This window comes from Acanthochromis polyacanthus, chromosome 18 (genome assembly GCF_021347895.1).
Source record: "Acanthochromis polyacanthus isolate Apoly-LR-REF ecotype Palm Island chromosome 18, KAUST_Apoly_ChrSc, whole genome shotgun sequence".
In the NCBI taxonomy this organism is placed as follows: domain Eukaryota; kingdom Metazoa; phylum Chordata; class Actinopteri; family Pomacentridae; genus Acanthochromis; species Acanthochromis polyacanthus.
In genome coordinates, this window is record NC_067130.1 from 2,878,145 (window position 1) to 2,903,055 (window position 24,911).

At 37.6% G+C, this 24,911-nt stretch overlaps 1 protein-coding gene across 2 annotated transcripts in view; it reads right to left on the bottom strand.

Annotated features, from left to right (window-relative positions):
* tnksa (tankyrase, TRF1-interacting ankyrin-related ADP-ribose polymerase a) overlaps positions 1-24,911 on the bottom strand; it is a 156,148-nt gene that overhangs the window by 125,333 nt on the left and 5,904 nt on the right. The window contains exons 3-4 of one of the 2 annotated variants that reach the window (XM_051938102.1): positions 24,153-24,261; positions 11,401-11,496 (exon numbers count right to left, since the gene is read on the bottom strand). In XM_051938102.1, the coding sequence (XP_051794062.1) occupies positions 11,401-11,496; positions 24,153-24,261 (205 nt within the window). The remainder of the gene's footprint in view (positions 1-11,400; positions 11,497-24,152; positions 24,262-24,911) is intronic. The other variant, XM_051938103.1, reaches the window with a different exon arrangement.

The window sequence follows — 24,911 nt, forward strand, 5'->3', positions numbered from 1 at the left end:
CATGTGATCCGAGGGTCAAAACTGGTCCTCCAGAGGGTCCAATCCGGCCCTCAAAGTGGAAAAATTACAGAGAAGACATTAACTGCAGATTGCAAATTAATAAAACTGTAAATTTAAAATCATTTCTAGCCATGAGAAGTTGTTCTGATCTTAAAGTAAAATACTAGATTGTTCATTGTTCTTTTGTCATTCTGCGTGTCGTATTTCTAATATAGTGTCGTGTTTCTGTTGTTTTTTGTCTGACTTTTGTTGATTGTGTCATGTTTTTTACCGCCCTGCAAAACATCGTTTTCCGGAAGGTATTGTTTTCAGTGGCATGGTCTTGCTTGCTTGTTTGTCTGTAACAATTTGGTTTCCGCACGATAACTCGATAAAATATTGATGTAGCCTCACCATATTTGGTACACAGGTGTACCATAACAAGACACAGGTCAAGTTCGCATTTGGTGACCGTGACCTCATTTTCAAGGTCACAGGGGTCATCTTTGTCGCCGGGCGGTCCAAGTTTGGTAAAACTTCTTGTGTCGTTTTGCTTCTCGTTTTTGTGGTTTTGTTTCCTTTTTGTCTTAAGTGTATCGTTTGTCCATTTTTCTTTGTCATTTTGTGTCCCATTTTTGTAATATTTTGTCTTGTGTTTGTTGTGTTGTGTCTTATTTTGTCGCTCGTCCCATGTTCTTGTTGTTTTGTTTCTCGTTTTTGTCATTTTCTTTCTCGTTTTTGCCGATTCCTTTATGTCTCACTTGTGGGTTTTTGTCACTTTGCAACTTTTTTGTCATTTTATGTCTCATTTTTGTCAAAGCGTGTCCCATTTTTGTAATATTTTGTTTTTGTTGTTTTTTGTCTGACTTTTGTCGTTTTGTTTCTCGCTTTCGTCATATTTTTTGTCTTTTTTGTTTTGTGCCATTTGTCTCTTTTTTTGTCATTTTGTGTTTCATTTTTGTAATATTTTGTCTTGTTTTTTGTTTGACTTTAGTTGTTTCAATCGTAAAGTAAAATCCTCCATGGTTCAGTTCCAGATGTGACTAAATGTTGTGTTCCTTTGTAGACACTCTGTGATCTGGAAGCTGTAATGTGGAAATGATAAACTGAGGAAGAATGCTGATGAAATTTAATTTATTTCTCTCTTTGTTTTCTTCTTTGTTTTGTAAAAAGATAATTCCTTAAATGTGAACATTTTCAGAATGGATTTTTTTGCACTAAAACAAAGGAAAGTTTGAAGTTGTTATTATTTATAGGTTATTATGCTGTGATTTTACTGGTCCGGTTTTACTGGAGATCAAACTGGGCTGAATGTGGAACCTGAACTAAGATAAGTTTGACTCCTCTGGTCTAGGAAGCTCCTGAATGAGGAAACTGAACAATCACTTGGCAGTGGACGCAGGTCTGCCTCACTCAACAATGATGAACTTCACAAAACACCAAAACAAATAAAAAAGTTCTGAGATGGTGTGCCATATAGCTGCTGTATTTTCTAGATTTAAACACAGTGTGAGGGGTGTGGGAATCTGCTGTGCAAAATGTTCTCTGTCTTTCCATTTCACATCTCCGGCTAACAGGGAATGCAGTTTATCATTTCTGAGAGCAGCCTGTTGGATGTGGCACAGCAGTATAGCTAATTTATGGGTCAATATAAACTTCCATCACCGCAGAGTGAAGCTGAAAGCTGTGCTGGCCTCTGGCAGAGGAGAGGAATCGAGCAAGACCTCTAAATCCTGGAGACAGAACGTATAGAAGAGGGAGGAGAAGGCTTCATGCAGGGCGTCGCTGTACGACAATAAACAGAGGCTGCAGATAAACAAACACACACAGTAGTGCACAATAATACCAGCCGTGTCAAACTCATTTTAATTAAGGGGCCACATGTGGTTGAATTTGATCACCAGTGGGCCGGACCACTACAATAACAGCATAAAAAAGACAAAAACAAGACAAAATACCCCAAAAATGAGTCACAAAGCGACAAAAAATGAGACAAACTACACGAAACAAAACAAAAAAGGCGAAAAATTAGACAAAAAAAGTTACAAAGCAACAAAAAATTGACACCAAGGAGAAAAAAACCCCAACAAAACGATAGAAATAGACAAATAACACAAGCGAGACCAAAGAGGAAACACAAAATGACAAAGCAGCACACAAAATTATGAATAAAGCACAACACGAAAATGACAAAAAAAATTGATAAAAAACACAAACGAGACAAAAAGGAAACGCAAAACAACAAAAACGAGAAATGAAACGACTAAAGTCACACAAAAGAAGACAAAATACAACAAAAACAAGACAGAATATTTCAAAAATGAGATGCAAAATGACAAAAACGAGACAGTAAGCAACAAAAATTAGACAAATGACACGAAAAAGACACAAAACAATAAAAACGAGACAAAAAATTACATTAATGACAGAAACGAGACAAGAAATGACAAAAGTGAGAAACAAAATGACCAAAAAATAGACAAACAACACAAACGAGACAAAAAACACAAAACAAAAACATGAAACAAGCAACAAAAGCAAGATTTAAAAAAACATCAAAATCAAGAAAAAACGTTACAAAAATGAGATGCAAAATGACAAAAATGAGACAGTAAGCAACAAAAAATTAGACAAATGACAATAAACAAAACAAAAAAGTGACAAAAAATTGGACAAAAAAGTTACAAAGCAACAAAAAATGGACAAATGACACAAAAAAAGACACAAAACGATGAAAACGAGACAAAAAAATTACATTAATGACAGAAAAGAGACAAGAAATGACAAAAGTGAGAAACAAAATGACCAAAAAAAACGAGACAAAAAAAATGCAAAACGACAAAAACATGAGACAAGCAACAAAATTCAGATAAAAAAAACATCAAAATCAAGACAAAATACTACAAAAATGAGGCACAAAATGGCAAAAGAACAATGAGCAATCTAGGATTTTACTTTACGATCAAAACAACTTGTCATGGTCTGGAAATGATTTTAAATTTATAGTTTTACTAATTTACAATCTGCAGTTCATGTCTTCTCTGTAATTTTTACACTTTGAGGACCGGATTGGACCCTCTGGAGGACCACTTTTGGCCCGCGGGCCTCATGTTGGACACCCCTGAATTACACTCTTGAAGTCTTAAATTTTCTGCCGCTTTTATCAAGCTCTGACCTGACATCCAATAATAAAACTGTCTGTCACCGCGGCGCATTAAATGCATCACTTCTCACGGTAATTACAGCGGGACGGCATGAGGCGCAAAGACAAAGAAACAGGACGATTACTGTCTGCTATTAAAAACAGAATCCACATTACTAACAACAGGCGGTGGGTTGTTTTGAGCTGAACCGCAGACAGAATATTAAAACTAAAAAGCTACTGCAGGATGCTGATTGAGCGGAGAGTCGGCGCAGCGATCAACTCTTTAGCGGCCGCTTCTCACCTGAACGCATCGCCGGACGCCTGTGGAAACGGCAGATGTTGGAAGCGGGAAGACGACATTTAGCCGTCCTCGCCGTTGTCTTTTTCATTAAAATTTCAAAACACACCCATCTGCTCGGGCTCACACTCGGGCGAAACAATGAGTGTCTATTCGCTCTGTGTACATTTCTGTGTTTATAATTCGTCGACCTCTTTCACTTTACAGCACTGAGTCACAGCAGGAGGAAGCACAGATGTAAGGAATAATCTAAAGAGCTGCTGCATTCCTGCATCATAAAACACATGAACAGCTCTGCCATGCTCCCATTTTATTAAAACTAAAACCAGTTCTAATTCCAAATCACGTCTTATTATTAAACAGGATTAATACTGTGAGAGTAAAAATTTATTTCCATTTAAAAATGTAACACCTCGGTCTCATTTTGGGCTGGGAAAACCTGTTTAATAAAAGATTTCAGTCGGTTCTCACACATTAAACTGCACAAAATGGCTAAATTTGGATTTGTATCACACGTGTGGTTGTATATACACGGCTTTGGGAAGTAAAAATTACAGAGAAGACATTAACTGCAGATTGTAAATTAGTAAAACTATAAATTTAAAATAATTTCTAGACCATGACAAGTTCTTTTGATCATAAAGTAAAATATTAGATTGTTCATTGTTCTTTTGAAGTTTTGTGTCTCATTTTTGTAATATTTTGTCTTGTTTTTGTTGTTTTCTGTCTTTTTGTTTCTCGTTTTTGTTACTTTGTGTCTCATTTTTCTAACATTTTGTTTTACGTTGTTTTTTTGTCTGACCATTTTTGTCATTTTGTGTTTTGCTTTAATCGTTGTTTTGTGCTTTGTGCCGTTTTGTGTTTTTTTGTCTCACTTGTGTTGTCTACTTCTTTTGTCATTTTGTTTCTTGCTTTTGTCATTTTTTTCTTGTTTGTGTCATTTTTTTGTCTTGTTTTTGTCATTTGTCCATTTTTTTGTCAATTTGAAACTTTTTCGTCAAATTTTTTGTCTCTTGTGTGTTTTTTTCCTGTTTGTCTCGTTTTTGTGTCATTTTATTTTTCGTTTTTGTCATTTTATATCTCATTTTTGTAATATTTTGTCTTGTTTTTGTCTTTTTTTGTCTGACTTTTGGCATTTTGATCATAAAGCGAAATCATATGTGGTTCAGTTCCAGATATCTGAGACTAGATGTTGTGATTTTACTGGCCACTGGAGTTTAATTTGGGCTGAATGTGGAACCTGGACTAAAATGAATTTGTTACACTCAGGCTTCTTTCTGTAAGCCATGACATCGCCCCCTGTTGGCCCTTTTAGTTACTGCCACACTGGCATCATTTTTCATAACTGGAGGCTACATACATATTTTATAAGCAGTCACAGGATTTCTCAGGACGTTAGCTCCATCTGTATGACTGTAGGAACCACGTTTAGTACATGTATGTATTTATATATGATTTATATGTGTTGATGTTTGTACTTTAGTCCTCCGATGCTCCTCAATCGCTTGGATGACTCAAGATTGTATTAAAGGCAGAATAGTTCCATATGTTGCTGATCTGTCAGGAGATTTTTGATCGTGCTCTCTGTTCTGTTCTTTTCACATTTCGTCTACAGCAGGAACCAAAAATCTGCATGTGGTGAGCAGAACCAATGCATAAAGTACATCTAAACGCAGTCACGAACAAATGGAGCATTTTGCCTGAAAGCAAGCATCACTGCAGCTCTCACCGTTTGTCAAATGAGCTCCCCGTGGACGTACGAGAAGCTATCACTATTTTTTGGCAGGAGAAGTCTCAAAAGCATGAGAATCCTCAGGCAACTTCTTGAGTTTCACAAATTCTCTTTCCTTGTATGATTTCTGAGCAAATTCATTGACGTTTTATTTGCAACAGATATCAGAGATAATGACATCATCTGAAAGTATAAGTCACAGTGGATCTAAAAATATGTGTTCTTGCGTCTGTGTTCAGATTTGACTGAGTTGTGACTCCGGGCAGAAGCAGTTTAAGAAGCTTAATTGCCTCCAGGAGTTGTGTGTCAGACTCAACGCTGCTGCTGCAACTGCTGACAACGCTCGCCGAATCAGCCGAAACTACCACAACTGAATTCCTGTTGCTTTCAGAACACCGGCATGCATTTGTCCTTCTCACCTCCGGCAATAACTCTCTGCTTCCACTCGTCTCGCGGTTTGAAAACCTTCGGGCCGACGGCATCACGACACCGACCGTGTTGGTGAAAAAAACCCTCCGTTGCTCTTCTGATTAAAAGACTCCGCTCGCATTTTTCTTCCTACAGCCGCGCGGACTGAAACCATTTTTCTTAATCCTCACCTTTTAGCCGTTGCATCAGCGTGCAAACACAACAAAGCTGCACTCAGCGTACTCCAGTTTGTAAGCAGCACTCCGTTTGAGTCGCTCTCGCTTTGTTGTTTACACCATTAGCTCCTTTGAATCATTACATGCCATACATAGAGCAGGGCTGTCAGATTCACTTTAGTTCCACATACAGAATAAGTTGATCTAAAGGCAGCCGAACATAGGAAAATCACAGCATAATAACCTATAAAGAACTCTATTTTATTCCTTTGTTTTAGTGCAAAAAAGGACAATCTGAAAGTGTTCACATTTAAGGAATTATCTTTCTACAAAACATCATGAAGAACCTGAAATTTCTGAAGAAAAATAAGTTTAATTTCAGCAACATTCAGCCTCAGTTTGTCATTTCCACATTACAGTCTGCAAAGGAACACAACATTTAGTCACAGCTGTCTGAATGATACAGGATTTTATTCTATGATCAAAACGACAAAAAAAGGACAAAAAACAACAAAAACAAGACTGAATATTAGCAAGAAATGAGATACAAAATGACAAAAAATAAGACAAATGATACAAAACAAAAAAAAGAGAAAAACTTCGGCAAAAAGATTACAAAGCGACAGTCAGACAAAAAATGGACAAAAGCGAGAAACAAAAAATGAAAAAAATAACAAAAAACAGACAAAATAGACTAACACAAGCGAGACGAAAAACACAAAGCGAGACAAAGAATACACAAAACGATGAATAAAGCGAAACACAAAATGACAAAAACACGTGAGACAAATGACAAAAGTCAGACAAAAAAATAAGACAAAATATTTTTAAAAATGAGACACAAAATGACAAAAAAAGCAACAAAACGACAAAATAATACAAACAATACAAGTGAGACGAAAAGGAAACGCAAAACGACAAACACATGAGACAAAAGTCAGACAAAAAACAACAAAAACAAGACAAAATATTACAAAAATGAAACACAAAATGACAAAAAAAGTACACAAAAAACAAAACCGAGACAAAAAGGAAACACAACATGACAAATAAAGCAAAACACTGAATGAGACAAAAACGTGAAACAAAACGACAAAAAAGAGACAAAAGTCAAACAAAAAAAAACAACAAAAACAAGACAAAATATCACAAAAATGAGACACAAAATGACAGAAAAGCAACAAAATGACAAATATAAGACAAACAACACAAGCACGACAAAAACATGAAACAAAACGACAAAAACATGAGACAAAAGTCAGACAAAAAACAACAAAAACAAGACAAAATATCACAAAAATGAGACACAAAATGACAAAAAAAGTACACAAAAAACACAACCGAGACAAAAAAGGAAACACCACATGACAAATAAAGCAAAACACTGAATGAGACAAAAACGTGAAACAAAACGACAAAAAGAGACAAAAGTCAAACAAAATATCACAAAAATGACACAAAATGACAGAAAAGCAACAAAATGACAAATATAAGACAAACAACACAAGCAAGACAAAAACGTGAAACAAAACGACAAAAACATGAGACAAAAGTCAAACAAAAAAACAAGACACAATATTACAAAAATGAGACACAAAATGACAAAAAAAACAATGTAGTATTTTACTTTATGATCAAAACCACAAAAGTCAGACAAAAAAAATTGAGAAACGACACAAAACAAAACAAAAAAGAGACAAAAATTTAGAAAGAAAAGCCACTTTTGGCCCGCGGGCCGCATGTTTCACACCCGTTTCACATCTTTCCCCTTTCCAAACCTCTCATCTTCATCCCTTCTTACTTCATGAGCAGGTGTCGGGTTGTTTTCTGTCTTCGCTGTGAGTTTTTATCTCGTGTTTCCTTCAGAAGAGGAAGCTTGAAAGACAGGCTTCTTATTGAACTAAATGAATCTTGTTTTTGTTTAGCGCTCGCGTAAAGAGAATTTTAAAATCAAAATCGGTTTCTGTGTTCACTTTCCCTCAGTAGGTATTGACACAGCCTATAAATCAGGTTTTTTTGCAGCAGTACATCTGTGTTTACACTGAATTACATCATTAATTCCCTCTCGTTGGGTCTCGCCGGTAAACGAGATAAACCTGAAGATACCGCAGAGACGAGCTGTGCAGTTTCACATCACTGGGGGTGGAAAAGGGGGGATTTCTCCAAAGCCGTCCTGTGAAAGATGATCGTCGTCGCCAGCTGGAATTGAAATGAGGCTGTTTGGTGCTTGAATTATTGAATGTCGCCGCATATGTTCCAGTCAGACCCTTCACCCCGTCAAAGAGGGAGATGTACGAGCAGGAAAACCAGGAGTTGGTGCACACGTGACAGAGAATGTTCACCGAGCATCGCAGACTCAAACGTTGCTAAATGTGTGCAACGTCAGGGCTGTCCAACATGAGGCCCGTGGGCCAAAAGCGGTCCTCCAGAGGGTCCAGAAAAATTACAGAGAAGACATTAACTCCAGATTGTAAATTAGTAACACTGTAAATTTAAAATCATTTCTAGACCATGACAAGATGTTTGGATTAAAAATCAAAATATTACATTGTTCATTGTTCTTTTATCGGTTTTTTTGTCTCATTTTTGTAATATTTTGTCCTGTTTTTTTGTCTTTTTGGCTGACTTTTTTCTTATGTTTTTTTTTCATTTTGTGTTTCGCTTTATTTGTTGTTTTGTGCATCATTTGTGTCGTCTGTCTACTTTTTGTCGTTTTGTTTCTCGCTGTTGTAATTTTTGTCTAATTTTTGTCATTTGTCACTTTGTAACTTTTTCTCTCTTTTTTTGTTTTATTTGTGTGGTTTGTCTCATCTTTTTGTCGTTTAGCGTCTTGGCTTTGTCCTACTTAGTTTCTTTTTTGTAATATTTTGTCTTGTTTTTGTTGTTTTTGTCTAACTTTTGGCATTTGTCTCATCTTTTTGGCATTTTGTGTCTCGCTTTCGTCATTTTGCGTCTCATTTTTTGTAATATTTTGTCTTGTTTTTGTTTTTTTCGTCTGATTTTTGTCTCATGTTTTTGTTGCTTTGTTTCTCACTTTTGTCTCGCTTGTGTTGTTTGTCTTATTTTTGTCATTTTGTGTTTTGCTTTATTTGTTATTTTGTCACGTTGTGCTTCCTTTTTGTCTTGCTTGTGTTTTTTGTCTATTTTTTTGTCATTTTGTTGCTTTGTAGTCCTTTTGTGTCTCATTTTTGTAAGATTTTTTCTTGTTTTTGTTGCTTTTTTGTCTGACTTTTATCGTTTGTCCATTTTTTTGCCGCGTTGTAACTTTTGTCTAATTTTTTGTCTCTTTTTTTGCTTTGTATAACATTGTTTGACTCAAAAATTAAAAGTTGTTGTTATTTATAGGTTATTATTTTGTGATTTTACTGCTCATTTCAGATCAAACGGGGCTGAATGTGGACATAAACTAAAATGTGTTTGACACCATTGATCTAAAATGTACAATTTTAGAAAAAAGCTGCAAAGTTTTTACGAGTCTCAACGTTCAAGTTTCTACAAAAAGTAACTTATTTAAAAGACATATATTTTTAATTAGCTCCTCATTTAAACCGTGTCCCAGTGGCTCCTCTTCTGCTGAAGGTGTAATGAGTCCTGCTGCCTTCAGGAGCTCGTAACAATGAAAGAATCAGTAATTAGCTTTGGTTTCATTGCAAAGCTTTAGCATCCCATGTCGGCCACTAAAGCACTCCAATGAGGGGGGCTTTATTGAAGAGAAATCTTGAACATTTTGGCGTAAAAAGAGGGAGACAGTCAGTAAGCTTTGGACTATCACTGCTGGGTTTAAAACTCTCAATACAGTCGAATGTAATTGTGTAAAATTCTGCGAATATCTTCCGAACGGTCTGCTGGCTCTGTGCTGAAAAATAATCCCTGGCTCTGCAAATGGCCAGCAAAGTGGCTCAGGCACCGTTCCAGCATATCCTGCGCACGTTAGAGTGTGCACATGTTCGTACTTGTGCACCGGACGGAGGGCAGAAAGAGGAGCCAGAGGGGCAGTAAACGTCCAGCATGCCATCCAAATATTAACAGTCTGTCTCTCAGAATCCCAGACTCCAGCTTTAAAACCAAGGCGGGGCAAAAACGATGACGGTTATTATGATTGAGTCTTATCCAGATTCCACATGAGGGAACTCAAGTATCTAACTCAGGGGTGTCCAACATGAGGCCCGTGGGCCAAAAGTGGTCCTCCAGAGGGTCCAATCAAAGAGGAAAAATTACAGAGAAGACATTAACTGCAGATTGTAAATTAGTAAAACTATAAATTTAAAATCATTCTAGACCATGACCAGTTGTTTTGGTCATAAAGTAAAATACTAGATTGCTCTTTGTTCTTTTATCATTTTTTGTGTCATTTTTGAAATATTTTGTCCTGTTTTTTTGTCTTTTTGGCTGACTTTTGTCGTTTGTCTCATGTTTTTGTCATTTTGTATTTTTTGTCGTGTTTTTTTTCATTTTGTGTTTCGCTTTATTTGTTGTTTTTTGCATCATTTGTGTCGTTTGTCTACTTTTTTGTCATTTTGTTTCTCGCTGTTGTAATTTTTTGTCTAATTTTTGTCATTTGTCCTTTTATTTGTAACTTTGTAACTTTGTGTCTCTTTTTTGTTTTGCTTGTCTCATCTTTTTGTCATTTTGTGTCTTGGTTTTGTCATTTTGCGTCTCATTTTCTGTAATAATGTGTTTTGTTTTTGTTGTTTTTGGCTTTTTTGTCTGACTTTTGGCATTTTCTCATGTTTTTGTTGCTTTGTTTCTCGCTTTTGTCTCGCTTGTGTTGTTTGTCAAATTTTTGTCTTGTTTTTTTGTCATTTTGTGTCTTATTTTTGTAATATTTTGACTTGTTTTTGTTGTTTTTTGTCTAACTTTTGTCATTTTGATCATTAAGTAAAATATTACATCCTTCAGTTCCAGATATCTGTGACTAAATGTTGTGTTCCTTTGTAGACACTCTGTGATCTGGAAGTTGTGATGTGGAAATGATAAACTGAGGCTGAATGTAAATGAAATTGAATTTACTTTTCTTAATAAATTTCAGGTTGTTCATAATATTTTGTAAAAAGATAATTCCTTAAATATGAACATTTTCCGAATGAACATTTTTGCACTTAAACAAAGAAAACATTTTGGAGTTGTGGTTATTTATAGGTTAATATGCTGTGATTTTACTGGAAACTGGAGATCAAATCGGGCTGAATGTGGAACCTAAACTAAACAGTGGTCTAACTGATGTGTTGGGAGGTGGAAAGTTCTCACAGCAAAACAAAGAAGGCGATCTAAGAAACCAAAAGGCCAGCAAAACCCAAAAAAAGCAAAAACAAACAACACAGTCGGAGGCTTCACTGAGTGTCTGATCAATGAGTGCAGCCTCGGCCAAACGGAGTCAAAGAGAAAAAAAATGAGAAGAGAAAAGAAAGGAGAGGAAAGAACTGCTTCTGACCGCTGACTACAGCCTTGGAGAGAGGCACAGAAATGCAGTGACCGATGTGTGCAGAACGAGAGTGCGATGGCTCAGACAGGAGAAGGTGCTACCGCCTGCAGCCTCGGACAAAACGACCAGAGGAAGTTGTGGACATGAAGAAATCACACCAGAAACTAAGAGCAGGACACACACATGACACCAGAACACACACACATACAGAAACGTGCGTGTGCGTCGTGTTAAACTGACCTGTGAGCACTGCCTTGGCGGACGGTTCGGCCAGGTCCAGGGCGGACTTGCCGTCGGTGTTGCGGATGTTGGGGTCGGCTCCATGCTGCAGCAGCACTGTACAACAACAGGGCAGACACAGACAGTAGCTGAGCTCCTGGACTGACATGCAAACTCCTCGACAAACACCTCCTCCCAGTGCACCTCCTGCTCCTCCTGCTGCTGCTACCGCCGAGCCACATCCTGCTCCGTAAACCGCTCTTCCTGAACCTCCTTTTTCTACCACTTGATCCTCCGCTGTCCCTCCTGTCCCTCCTCCTCCTCCGGGCTCTCCTGGCAGGGCTTCTGCAAGTCCTGCTTCACATGTTCCTCCTCCTCCTCCGGCTGCTCCTCCTCCGGCTGCTCCTCCTCTGGTGCCGCTGCTGTTGCCCCGGTTGCCCCTGGCCGCCCCTGCCCTGCGAGCCATGCTGCTGATGTAAACAGACATGCCACAACAGAAAGCAGCAGCCGCTACGCTACACCACACTGCCGGGGAGACGGCGGACCCAACGAAACAGCTACGTGACCGCAGACAAAACACATCACACTTCCACGGGTGAGGGAGGGAGGCCCGGGATGGAGCTAAGGGAGATAAGTTAAAAAAAAAAAAAAACAGAAATGGGTGAGGAAGGGAGAGGCGAGGGACGACAGCTGATCGAGGCAGCGGCAGCAACAGCGACGAGGCGGGATGGCAGTGCGAGTGGAGAGACTCTCGCCTCTCCAACTGACTGAGCGATGCAGCGGAGAGCAAGATGAGAGGCGAGAGAGAGGGAGGGAGGGAGGGAGGGAGGGAGGGAGGGAGGGAGGGAGGATGGGGAGAGGATGGGGAGGGAGGGAGAGAGGATGGGAGAGGTAGAGGACGAAAAGAGGGGAGGAAGAACACAACAAAACACCAGAGTTGGATCATTGGAAGAAGAGACAGAGAGACAGCAGGGGAGAGAGAAAGGAAAGGAAAGGAAAGGAAAGGAAAGGAAAGGAAAGGAAAGGAAAGGAAAGGAAAGGAAAGGAGGAGAGAAGAGAAAGGAAAGGAAAGAAAAGGAGGAGAGAAGAGAAAAGGAAAGGAAAGGAAAGGAGGAGAGAAGAGGAAAGGAAAGGAAAGGAAACGAGGAGAGGAAAGGAAAGGAAAGGAAAGGAAAGGAAAGGAGGAGAGAAGAGAAAAGGAAAGGAAAGGAAAGGAAAGGAAAGGAAAGGAGGAGAGAAGAGAAAGGAAAGGAAAGAAAAGGAGGAGAGAAGAGAAAAGGAAAGGAAAGGAAAGGAAATGAAAGGAAAGGAAACAAAAGGAAAGGAAAGGAAAGGAGGAGAGAAGACAAAAGGAAAGAAAAGGAAAGGAAAGGAAAGGAAAGGAGGAGAGAAGAGAAAGGAAAGAAGGAGGGAAGGGAAAGGAGTAAAATAAAGGAAGAGAAAGAAGAAGAGAGCCAAAGAGGAAAGGATATTAAAGAAAGGAAAGGAGAAGAGAAGAGAAGAGAAGAGAAGAGAAGAGAAGAGAAGAGAAGAGAAGAGAAGAGAAGAGAAGAGAAGAGAAGAGAAGAGGGGGAATGACTCAGAGAGAATGGAAGAGGTAGAGGACGAAAAGAGGGGAGGAAGAACAAAACATCGTGTACAGGAGAGGTAGAGAGTAGTAAAGAGAGGAGAGGAGAGGAAGAGGTCATGTGACTCCTGAACAGCTATGAGCTGAATAACAAACCGTCTACGCTCTGTGTTTTTTTCCCCTCTCGTTGTGAATTAGCTCTTGTGAGGGCACTAATGTCAAACCTCTCGCTGCTTCTCTCCACCTCACCTCCCTCTATTGTGCCTGCTGAGCAGTTCTTCCCTCTTGGCCTCTGACTTCAAACTCCGCTGCTTAAACCCGGCAGAGGAGGAGGAGGAGAAGAAGAGGAGACGATGACCGGGCCGGCGGTGTTTGTGTACGGACCGTATGTGCACATGTCGGCACTGACGCAGACCTTAGTCATCCACTCACCCCTCAACAGAAATATGATTTAGCTCTGCACCAATCCCACACACCGATACCCAGCAGACTAAAAGAAGACACACGAGGTAGAGGAACGACCACAGCGTCAGGAATTCTGCAGCCCGGTCTGGACTGTTTCTTACTAATTCATTCAGCATCATGTGCAGTTCTGTGTCCACTGTGCGTAGCTTTCCAAAAGCACTCCCTTTTTATTTTGCACAGGATTAGCTTTCTGGTTGCAAGACATATCTGAAGCTGTTATCTTCTGACTTTCTGCAGAGAATGTGACCGACCAGAGAGGAACTCGTCTGTCTCATCTGAGGCAGGGTTTTGGAAAATTCAGACTCAACCGATGGCATCGTGGAGACAAAGAGTTAAACGACAGCTGGTGTACGATAGTCTACAGAAACCGATTCACATTCAAAGCCAGTCTGCCAGAAACATTTCTTTTTGCTTTAATTTAGTCCAGAGGTGTCAAATGCATCTTAGTTCAGGTTCTACACTGAGAACAGTTTGATCTCCAGTGGACCGGAGCAGTAAAATCACAGCAGAATAACCGATAAACAACCACAACTCCTAATGTTTCCTCTGTTCCCATTTAAGAAATGATCTTTTCTACAAAACATCATGAACAACCCGACATTTATTAAACACAAACACAAAACAACGAATAAAGGAAAACACAAAATGACAAAAGTAAGACAAAAAACACAAGCGAGACAAAAAGGAAACACAACAACGACAAATACATGAGGTAAACGACAAAAGTCAGACAAAAAACAACAAAAATAAGACAAAATATGACAAAAACAAGACACAAAATGACCAAAAAATGAGACAACATGAAACAAAACTAAAGAGAGACAAAAAAATTTACAAAAAAAGTTACAAAGTGACAAACAAAAGGACAAACGACAAAAACGACACAAAAAATTACAAAAGCGAGAGACAAAACAACAAAAAAGTAGACAAACGGTACACAAGAAAACATACAAAGCGAAACACAAAATGACAACATTAATACAAAAAACACAAGCGAGACAAAAAGGAAACACAACAACGACAAATACATGAGGTAAACGACAAAAGTCAAGACAAAAAACAACAAAAATAAGACAAAATATGACAAAAGCAAGACACAAAATGACCAAAAAATGAGACAACATGAAACAAAACTAAAGAGAGACAAAAAATTTACAAAAAAGTTATAAAGCGACAAACAAAAGGACAAACGACAAAAACGACACAAAAAATTACAAAAGCGAGAGACAAAACAACAAAAAAGTAGACAAACGGTACACAAGAAAACATACAAAGCGAAACACAAAATGACAACATTAATACAAAAAACACAAGTGACGCAAAAAGGAAATACAACAACGACAAATACATGAGGTAAACGACAAAAGTCAAGAGAAAAAAACAACAAAAATAAGACAAAATATGACAAAAACAAGACACAAATAATAACCAAATATTGAGACAAAATGAAACAAAACTAAAGAGACAAAAAATTTGACAAAAAAAGTTACAAAGCGAAAAACAAAAGGACAAACGACAAAAACGACACAAAAAATTACAAAAGCGAGAAACAAAACAACAAAAAAGTAGACAAACGGTACACAAAACAACGAACAAAGTGAAACACAAAATGACAACATTAATACAAAAAACACAAGTGACGCAAAAAGGAAACACAAAACGACAAAAAACAGAAACTAAACGACAAAAACATGAGGTAAATGACAAAAGTCAGATAAAAAAACTACGAAAAAAAGGCAAAATATTGCAAAAATGAGACACAAAATGACAAAAGAGCAATCTAGTATTTTACTTTCTAATCAGAACAACTTGACATGGTCTAGAAATGATTTTAAATTTATAGTTTTACTAATTTACAATCTGCAGTTAATGTCTTCTCTGTAATTTTTACACTTTGAGGGCCGGATTGGACCCTCTGGAGGACCACTTTTGGACCACGGGCCTCATGTTTGACACCCGTGTGTTTGTCAGAATGTACATATATTTCATTTATTATTATTTGGACAAAACTGAATCTTCCTTCTCACATATTATCAAATGAAATCAAGGCAACGTTAATCATAAATACATACATATCCTCCTGAGAACCGAGGAAAAAGCATCTTTCTAAGTATAACTCTTTTCATTTTTCTGGCCTTTTTTGGAGCTAAAACAACTCACAATTTAGAATTTTATAAAATTTTCTGAAAGTCTTTAGATTGTTCTCAACATCTGATTGAAATAGGGAGGCTATTTAAAATCCTCGGAGCTGCTGCTGGCAAAGTCACGATCTGCTTTTCCCGCTCTCCTCGATCACGAAACCGGTAAAAAGCAGCTGTTTTGAGAATCTAAAAGGCCTGAAGGTAGAATGAGGTCGGAGAAGTTCTGAGACCAGGAGCCGAGCCGTACATGGCTTTAGAAACAAATAAAATAACCCGAAAATCAATTCTGCTGCCTTTTCCTGTACTCCCACTGTTAGTTAAGAACAAAAAAAACACTGCAGAGGAGGCGCTTTTACCCGTTTTAGAGCGACATCATCCGAATTCTGAAGGCAAAAAAATAACCGTAAATAACAGGATGTTTACACAGCATGCAGCGCTTCAGCTGTTCATTACCTGACAGGATCTGATTGACAGAAAAACACCTAATTTAATCACAAACTGCCACGAATCCAGCAGAAAAAGTGCCAATTATTTACTGCTTCCAGCCTCTCATATGTGATAATTGCATCACCTAAAACCGAACAGCTTCTGATGTTGAAAAAAAAAAGAGATTTCCCTTCTGCTGTTTTCTGACATTTCAGAGAGTAAATTAATTCCCAGAAAAAAATCACAGCAAAATTAATCAACAGTTTCATAACTATCATGAGCTCCAGCCTTAACTTGATGCTTCGGAGACATTTTAATCAGCGTCTCCGTGATTTTAGGCATCTCACCGTTCAGCCTGTGGACAGCATCCAAATAGGAGCAGTGATTCGCAAAAATGAGACAGAAAATGATAAGAACGAGACACAAAATGACAAAAATGAGACAAAATGACTAAAACGAAAAATAAAACAACAAAAATGAGACACAAAATGACAAAAATGAGACACAACATGACAAAAACGAGACAGAAAATGATAAGAACGAGACACAAGATGACAACAATGAGACACAAAATGACAAAAATGAGACAAATGACAAAAACGAGACACAGAATCAAAAAGATGAGACAAAATAACGAGTTAGATATAAAATGACAAAAATGAGGCACAAAATGACCAAAACAAGACACAAAATGGCAAAAATGACACACAAAACTTGTGGCCTTAAAATTTTCATTTTTGTCTTTTTTGTCTGACTTTTGTCATTTTGATTTGAAATTGAATTCAGTTTGCTTCAGAAATTTCAGTTTGTTCATCATGCTTTGTTAAAAAAAAAAAAGGAAACGTGAAGTTGTGGTTATTTATAGAAAATCATGCTGTGATTTTACTGGTCACTGGAGATCAAACTGGGCTGAATGTGGAACCTGAACTAGAATGAGTTTGACTCTCCTGACCCATGGCTGCGTGTCAGCAATATTCAAATAAAAAAAAAAAACCCTGCAGAATCACACTAAGGACAGTTAAACCATGTCATTTATTAAGGCCATCATTCTCAAAAGTCAGAGCCAGTTGTGTGTCTGCCTCAGGATTTCCAAGATCTTCTTATCCCTAGTTTGTTGATGAGATTTTCCCCGGGCATCGGGCTTGAAAAGATGCTCGTCTGGTAATGACGGATTAATTTCTTGCTCAAGATGTCCGAGCACCAGAGGAGAGGACAGAGCGTCCATCACGCTGAGCTGAATTTACGTCTGATTCGACTCTCGTTCTGCTGCTAAATCTTTAACCTGGCAGGCTGACAGGACACTAAAACTCTGACCAATGAGTGAGCAGCTGGACGTCACATGGTTTCTGTTTACACACTGCTTGTAACTGTGCAGTTATGAGAGCAAGCCAAACACAGACGGAGTCACTTTTCTGGTTCCACAAACTAAAACGGCGATCGTTTAATTGTACTTGAAATAAAAACAGATGATTTTAGAGTTTGTGGGTCAACATTCATGGATAAAGTTATCAGACCACCTTTGTTTTCTTCGGTTTCTTTATCATTTTAATGTCTGGTACAAAAAAAGGTATTGTACCTGAAGAATACAATGAACACGACAAAAAATGCAGCTGATTACAGAATACTTTATGTACTCTATTTGACATGCTGAAGCTTAAATGTATTCCTAGGGTGAATGACAAAAATGAGACATAATATGACAAAAATGAAACACAATATGAAAAAAAACGAGACTAAATGACAAAAAGGGGACACAAAATGACCAAAACAAGACAAAGAATGAGAGAAACGAGATACAAAGCGACAATGAGACACAAAACAACAAAAACGAGACACAAAATGAGGAAAAGGAGACACAAAACAACAAAAACGAAACAAAAAACGACAAAAATGAGACACAAAATGAGAAAAATGAGATAAAATGGCAAAAATGAGACACAAAAACAACAAAAACAAGAGAGACAGTGACAAAAATGAGAGACAAAATGACAAAAACAAGACACAAAATGACAAAAATGAGACACAAAACGACAAAAACGAGAAACAAAATGACAAAAACGTCAAAACAAATGTACCTTTAGTGGTACCAGGCATTAAAATAAACTAGAACCTGGAGAAAACAAGGGTGGTCTAGGGCTGGGCAATATGGCCAAAAAATAAAATCTCCATTTTTTTAGTCATCTTGGACTATTACGATTTTAATGCATTTTTGTTGTTTCTTTGCGGTCTGTTTGCTATGGCTAGTGCTAGCCATGCTGCACTCCCGTAGCTGCAGCACTCTTCCCATTCTTTAGGATGCCTCTGCCGGAGGTGCTGAAAGAGGTTAGTTGTGCTGCTACTCTTTGTTTTCACAGTACTTTTGCAAACCTTGCACATGACTGTAGTTTGCTCTGTGTCAGTCTTGTCAAAGCCGAACCACTTCCATATAATCGATGTAACATGAGGCCCTTTTCTCGCGACCAACTCTTCGTCTGCTGTTCTGTCCGCCATGACGGGGGTGGGGGTGTTTTGGAGGAAGGAGATGAGAGGCGGAAGCAAACGCCAGTGCACAAGTCGTAAAAGGCAAAAGAAGAATCTGTATTGTTATATATTTAAGCTCGCCTCGATTTTACGATTTGGCAAATTTCCAAATCGTCAGGTTTTAAAAAGGCGAATTAATCGAATTAATTCGATTTATCGCCCAGCCCCAGGGTGGTCTAATCATTTCTTCCATGACTGTGTCTGAGGGCTTTGGATCTTGTTGGAGTATAAACACCTCCACCTGTTGACGAGCCCAGCACTGATTTCCAGCTCTCAAAGCGAATGATTATACAATAAAGGATGGAAATCTAACTTACCCATGCTACATCATTTGATTTGTAAAATTGATTTTTCTTTTTCTCTAAATTAAAAAGAGCTCCTTCATTCAGCTATTAGAAGAAAACTAATTCAGCCTGGTGTTTTGTCAGTCTTCTTATTGTTAAATGCTGATGCTGAGAAGCGTCCCCCTGATGCTGCAGTCAAGGACGCTCACATCCACGAGAATAATGACGAGTAGAAATGTGTATTGTAGTTTTTCCTTCAGTGCCGGAGGGGAGGAAGAAGAAGAAGAAGCACAATAAATGAGTTACTTGAGGATGGGAGCAGCGAGGTGCCGGATTTTCTAATTATCTCGCAACCTGGCAACGTGACCCCAAATATAGTTTTTCTTTAGAACCGGTAGCAAATAACATTTTTATCGTCGTCTTGCTTCAAATCCTTTATCAGGCTGAGCTTTCTGGAAGTGGAAGCTCTCATATTCACCAATCAGAGCGCGGCACAATGACAGTTTAAGCCGCGTCTGTCCTTGACAGGACGCCCCAAAAGTCTTCACAGAGTGGCTGGAAAACAATTAACATCCCTGTATGGCCTGAGGGCTGTAAGCCACATTAATAAGTCAGAGAAGGATGGCGAGAACAAAGCAGGGGTGTCCAACATGAGGTCCACAGGCCAAAAGCGGTCCTCCAGAGAGTCCTATCCGGCCCTCAAAGTGTAAAAATTACAGAGAAGTTTTGTCGTTGGTCTCATGTTTTTTTGGTTTTGTTTCTCGTTTTTGTCGTTTTGTGTTTTTTGTCTTATTTTTGTCATTTTGTGTCTTGCTTTATTCATTGCTTTATTTGTGTCATTTTGTTTTTTGTCTCGCTTGTGTTGTCTACTTTTTGTCATTTTTTGTTTTATTTGTCATTTGTGTAATTTTTTGTGTCACTTTGTAACTTTGTCAAGTTTTTTGTCTCTTTTTTGTTTTGTTTTGTGCCGTTTGTCTAATTTTTTGTCGCTTTGCATTCATTTTAATTCATTTGCATCTCATTTTTGTTACATTTTTTCTTGTTTTATTGTCTGACTTCTGTTGTTTGTCTCATGTGTTTTTTCATTTTCTTTCTTGTTTTTGTTGTTTTGTGTTACCTTTTTGTCTTACTCGTGTTTTTTGTCTTATTTTTGTCATTTTGTGTTTCGCTTTATTCATTGTTTTGTATGTTGTTTGCATCATTTTGTTTTTGTCTCGCTTGCGTTGTCTACTTTTTGTCTTTTTTTGTTTAATTTGTCATTGGTGTAACTTTTTCTCAAATTTTTTGACTCTTTTTTGTTTTGTTTTGTGTTGTTTGTCTAATTTTTTGTGGTTTTGTGTCTCGTTTTAATTAATTTGCATCTCATTTTTGTTATATATTTTTTGTTTTTGTGTCTGACTTTTGTTGTTTGTCTTGCGTTTTTGTCATTTTCTTTCTTGTTTTTGTCATTTTGTGTTTCCTTTTGGTCCCGCTTGCATTTTTTTGTCTTATTTTTGTCATTTTGTGTTTTACCTCATTTGTAGTTTTGTGTACCGTTTATGTGGTTTTGTGTTTTTTGGTCTCATTTGTGTTTTTCGTCGACTTTTTTGGTCATTTTGTTTCTCGCTTTTGCCACTTTTTGTGTCATTTGTCCATTTTTTTAGCACTTTGTAACTTTTTTGTCCAATTTTTTGTCTCTTTTTTGTTTTGTTTCATGTTGTTTGTCTCATTTTTATTATTTTGTCTCATTCTGTAATGTCTGACGTGTCGTTTTAATCATACATTCAATTTTATTGTAAATATCAGCAATTTTGCACCTTTTTGTAAATACCACCATCTTGGCACCTTATTTTTTTTCTTACTTTTTTTTCTTTAGCAGCATGATTTAGGGTTTGGGTTAATTGCATGTTTACCAAAGTTTACCAAAGCCTGATGATCGCAGTCGCAAGGGAAATTCCTGTATTTGCTCCATGTTACAATTTATACGTGATACAATGCAGCCCCATTTCACCCATTCATGCAAGTAAGTAAAAACAATAAAGAAATTAAGCCAAAGGAATGAGGCAAATCAGCAGCTAAACACACAACAAACCATGCTGTGCATTCAGACAGGTGCAGAGTCCTTCAGAGGCGACAGAACGGAGACACAAAGAGGACATGAAGTTCAACACTGAAGCACATCTCGCTGAAGCAAAGCTGTCCAAGGCTTAGATGAGAGGCGGTCGAGGTGAGCAGACGTTCATAGAGATGGACAGGATCACAGAGCAGCTGATGTAACGCTGTCAGATGTTATAACGGAGGACGATGCTGGACGGAGAGAGAGGTCTGCTGAGCTGCAGGAAACGCTGCTCTGACACCTCAACAACTTTAATGAATTCATGAGCCTGGAAACATCCTTACATTTACTAAAGTGTGTATGTTTTGTATTCTGGTGGGCCTTCGATTAAAGTTAGAGTGAAGCAAACCGTTTCTGGGGTCACGTTTGTCTTTTTGCGTCTTTCTTTGTGCTTATTTTGTTTCTTTTATAGACATTTTCAGACTGTTTTGTGGGCCTTTTAGGTGTTTTTGTGGTCATTTTGTGTATGTCTGTGGTAATTTTGTGCATTTTTTTGGCCGTTTTCAATCTGTTTGTGGTAGTTTTAGGTGTTTTGTGGTGTTTTTTTTGCAATTTTTTGTTTTTATTTTGTATCCCTCTCGTCATTTTGTGTCTTTTTATGATAATTATCCGCTTCACTGATTCATTTTGTGCGTTTCTGCGGTCATGTTTGTCTTTTTGTGGTTTTTTGTGTCTTTGTGCTCATTTTGTTTCTTTTATTGCCATTTTCAGAGCGTTTTGCGGGCATTTTAGGTCATTTTGTGGTCATTTTGTGCATTTTTGTGGCCAGTTTCAGTCACAGTTTGTGATCATTTTTGGTGTTTTTGTGGTCAGTTTGCAACTTTTTCTTGTTAATTTGTGCCCTTTTCATCATTTTATATCCTCATATGATAATTATGTGTCTCAGTGAGTCAATTTGTGTTTCTTTGTCGGTTTGTGTCTCTCTGTGGTCATTTTTGGTCATCATCAGTCTGTTTGTGGTCATTTTGTCTCTTTTTATAATTTTGTTTCTCATTGAGTTATTGGGCATTTTTCTGTGGTAATTTGTCTGATATCGTTACAAAAAATAACAAATTGTATCTGTTTCGTCTTTCTGAGACATTTAACATAAAGTAGTGTGAGAGTCAGCTGTCAACAGGTTTACTGTAACATCTTTAGAAATAACTTATAATTTCAATTTTACTCAGTTGTACAGATAATATTTAGAAGAATCTTTCTGTAAAAATGCCATGTGGTGTTTGACTGTTGATTTTAGGCCTGAAAAGAGCAAAGACGTCAACTACGGTACAAAAAGTCCCGTTCATGTCAGTTTCATTCAGTCTCACTCATAATTGTTTAACAAATCAATACCAGACTGACTGAAGCCCTCTGCTGCTCTGCGGTGTTTTAGGGACTTTTCTGCAGCAGTGAACAGCAGAAACAGAAAAGACTGGCACAACTTTTCCTCCTCGCTGCCCTCAGCGCTCTGAGCGAAGTGTCGCTGACGATCGCTGCAGTCATTTGTTCTTATTCCTCACACCGCGCAACGCTTCTCCGTAAAGATCATAAAGATTATCCAACAACTTACGGCTCGGGCCGTTTTCACGCTGTGGCCAATCTTGTCTACTTCACATTTTCCTCGGGGATCCGTAACAACACTAACAGCCTCTCTATTGTTCTGCTGAATTAAATCTACGCTGGTAGGAGCTCATATACTATAAAATCCACACAGAAAGCGCTTTTTTTTGTGCACCCTTCAAGCCACACACGAGACAAACATTACCCGAGGACGCCCTGCATTTGTTTTAAAATGCGTCTGTTGAGCCGGGTAATGTCCAATCTCCACACACGGCGGTTTAAAATCACATAAATTTCCCACTGCTGGTTTATTAGGATGCCGGTTTCACTGCAGGTAGATTCCACCCACTCACCACGATAGGCAGGGAAATAAAAATCAATGCATCAATAAATAAAAGTAATGTTTTCTTCTTCCTGTACAGTCTGCGTGCGGCCTACTTGGAAACTATTTCTGTTCAGGGAAGCTCTGTTTTCAGTGGAGACAGCAGCCTGTGATGATGACGGACTCGGCCCAGCGAAGGTCGCAGGAACCAAACAGTCGACTGAAATTTGAATTCCCGGTAAGAAAAGAAATCAATGTACTTCTGTCCCTCGTGTGGGGAGACGAGAATAAGCACAGTCACTGCAACACAACAAAACAAACAGCTGCACCTCCAAATAATGCCTTTAAAACACAATGATGGTCGCCCTAAAATCAGGGCATAATAACCTGTAAATAACTCCAAATTTTAATCACAGCTACCTGGAACTGAACAATATAGTATTGTACTTTGAGCAAAACGACAAAATCGGATAAAAAAAAGACAAAAAAACACCAAAGACAAGACAAAGTATTATAAAATGAGGCACAAAACGACAAAAACAAGAAAAAAATGACAAAATACGAGAGAAACGGCATGAAACAAACTAAAAAAGAGACAAAAAATTCGACAAAAAGTTACAAAGCGACAAAAAAATGGACACATGCGAGATAAAAAAAACAAAATGACAAAACCATGCACAAAACAACGACTAAAGCAAAACACAAAATGACAAAAAAAAAGGAAAAAATGACAAAAAATGGAACAAACGACACGAAACGAGACAAAAAAAGAGACAAAAAATTCGCACAAAAAGTTAGAAAGTGACAAATAAATGGACAAACGACACAAAAGAGAGAAAAATTGTACAAATGACACAAACAAGACAAAAAATGACAACAGCAAAAAGCAAAATGAAGTAGATAACACAAAACAACAAAAACAACACACAACACAACAAATAAAGCAAAACATAAAATGACAAAAATAAGACAAAAAACACAAGTGAGACAAAAAAGGAAAACAACAAAAACCACAAACAAAACAACAAAAACACGAGACAAACGACAAAATTCAGACAAAAAAACAACAGAAAAAGACAAAATATTACAAAAAGAAGACACAAAATGACAAAAGAACAATCTAGGATTTTACTTCATGATCAAAACAACTTGTCATGGTCTAGAAATGATTTTAAATTCATAGTTTTACTAATTTACAATCTGCAGTTAATGTCTTCTCTGTAATTTTTACACTTTGAGGGCCGGATTGGACCCTCTGGAGGACCACTTTTACCCACGGGCCTCATGTTGGACACCCCTGATAGTATTACTGCGATGAAGCGCTGACAGTTTGATGTTATTTAAGCTGCTGTATTATACACATTTGCTAACATATTATACAGTTCCTGACCCACAGCTTTTGTGTTTTTGTGCTCACCTATACAGACGTCTATCTTGCCCTTGATGGCGGCTTCGTGCAGCGGCGTGTAGTTCCAGTTGTCTCGAGCATTCGGGTCAGCGCCTTGACACAGCAGCAAGGACACCACCTGAAAACAAGATTAAAAACATTTGCATTTATCATTTGTTCCACAAAAGAACATCGCTTTATTGGCTAGGATGTTTTTTCTACCTGTGAGAGGAAACATTAACCATTTCTCCAAAACAACTGCTTAACTGAATAGAATAGAATAGAATAGAATAGAATAGAATAGAATAGAATAGAATAGAATAGAATAGACGACTACATCGATTCATCCCTGACCTGGCAGTTCTACAACAGTTCTACAGCTTGAGTGTTGTGCTGTGGATGTATGGAATAACAGGAGTGCCATAATAAAAAATAAATCTGCTAAAAAAAATAAGGAAATAAATTCGTAAATATGAAGAGGAATAAAAAAAGAATAAATAAAAAACAAATTTGTTAAAAGATAAGGATATGAATGTGTAAATATACAGAGGAATAAATAAAAGAATTAAAAAGAAATGAGAAAATATTTGTGTAAATATAAAGAGGAATAAATAAAAGAATCGATTTTAAAAATGGAAAGAAAAGTGTAAATATAAAGAATAATACATAAAAAATAAATCTGTTTAAAAAACAAGGAAATAAATGTGTAAATATAAAAAGTAATAAATAAAAAATCTGTTAAAAATTAGGAAATAAATGTGTAAATGTAAAGAGGAATAAAGAAAAAAA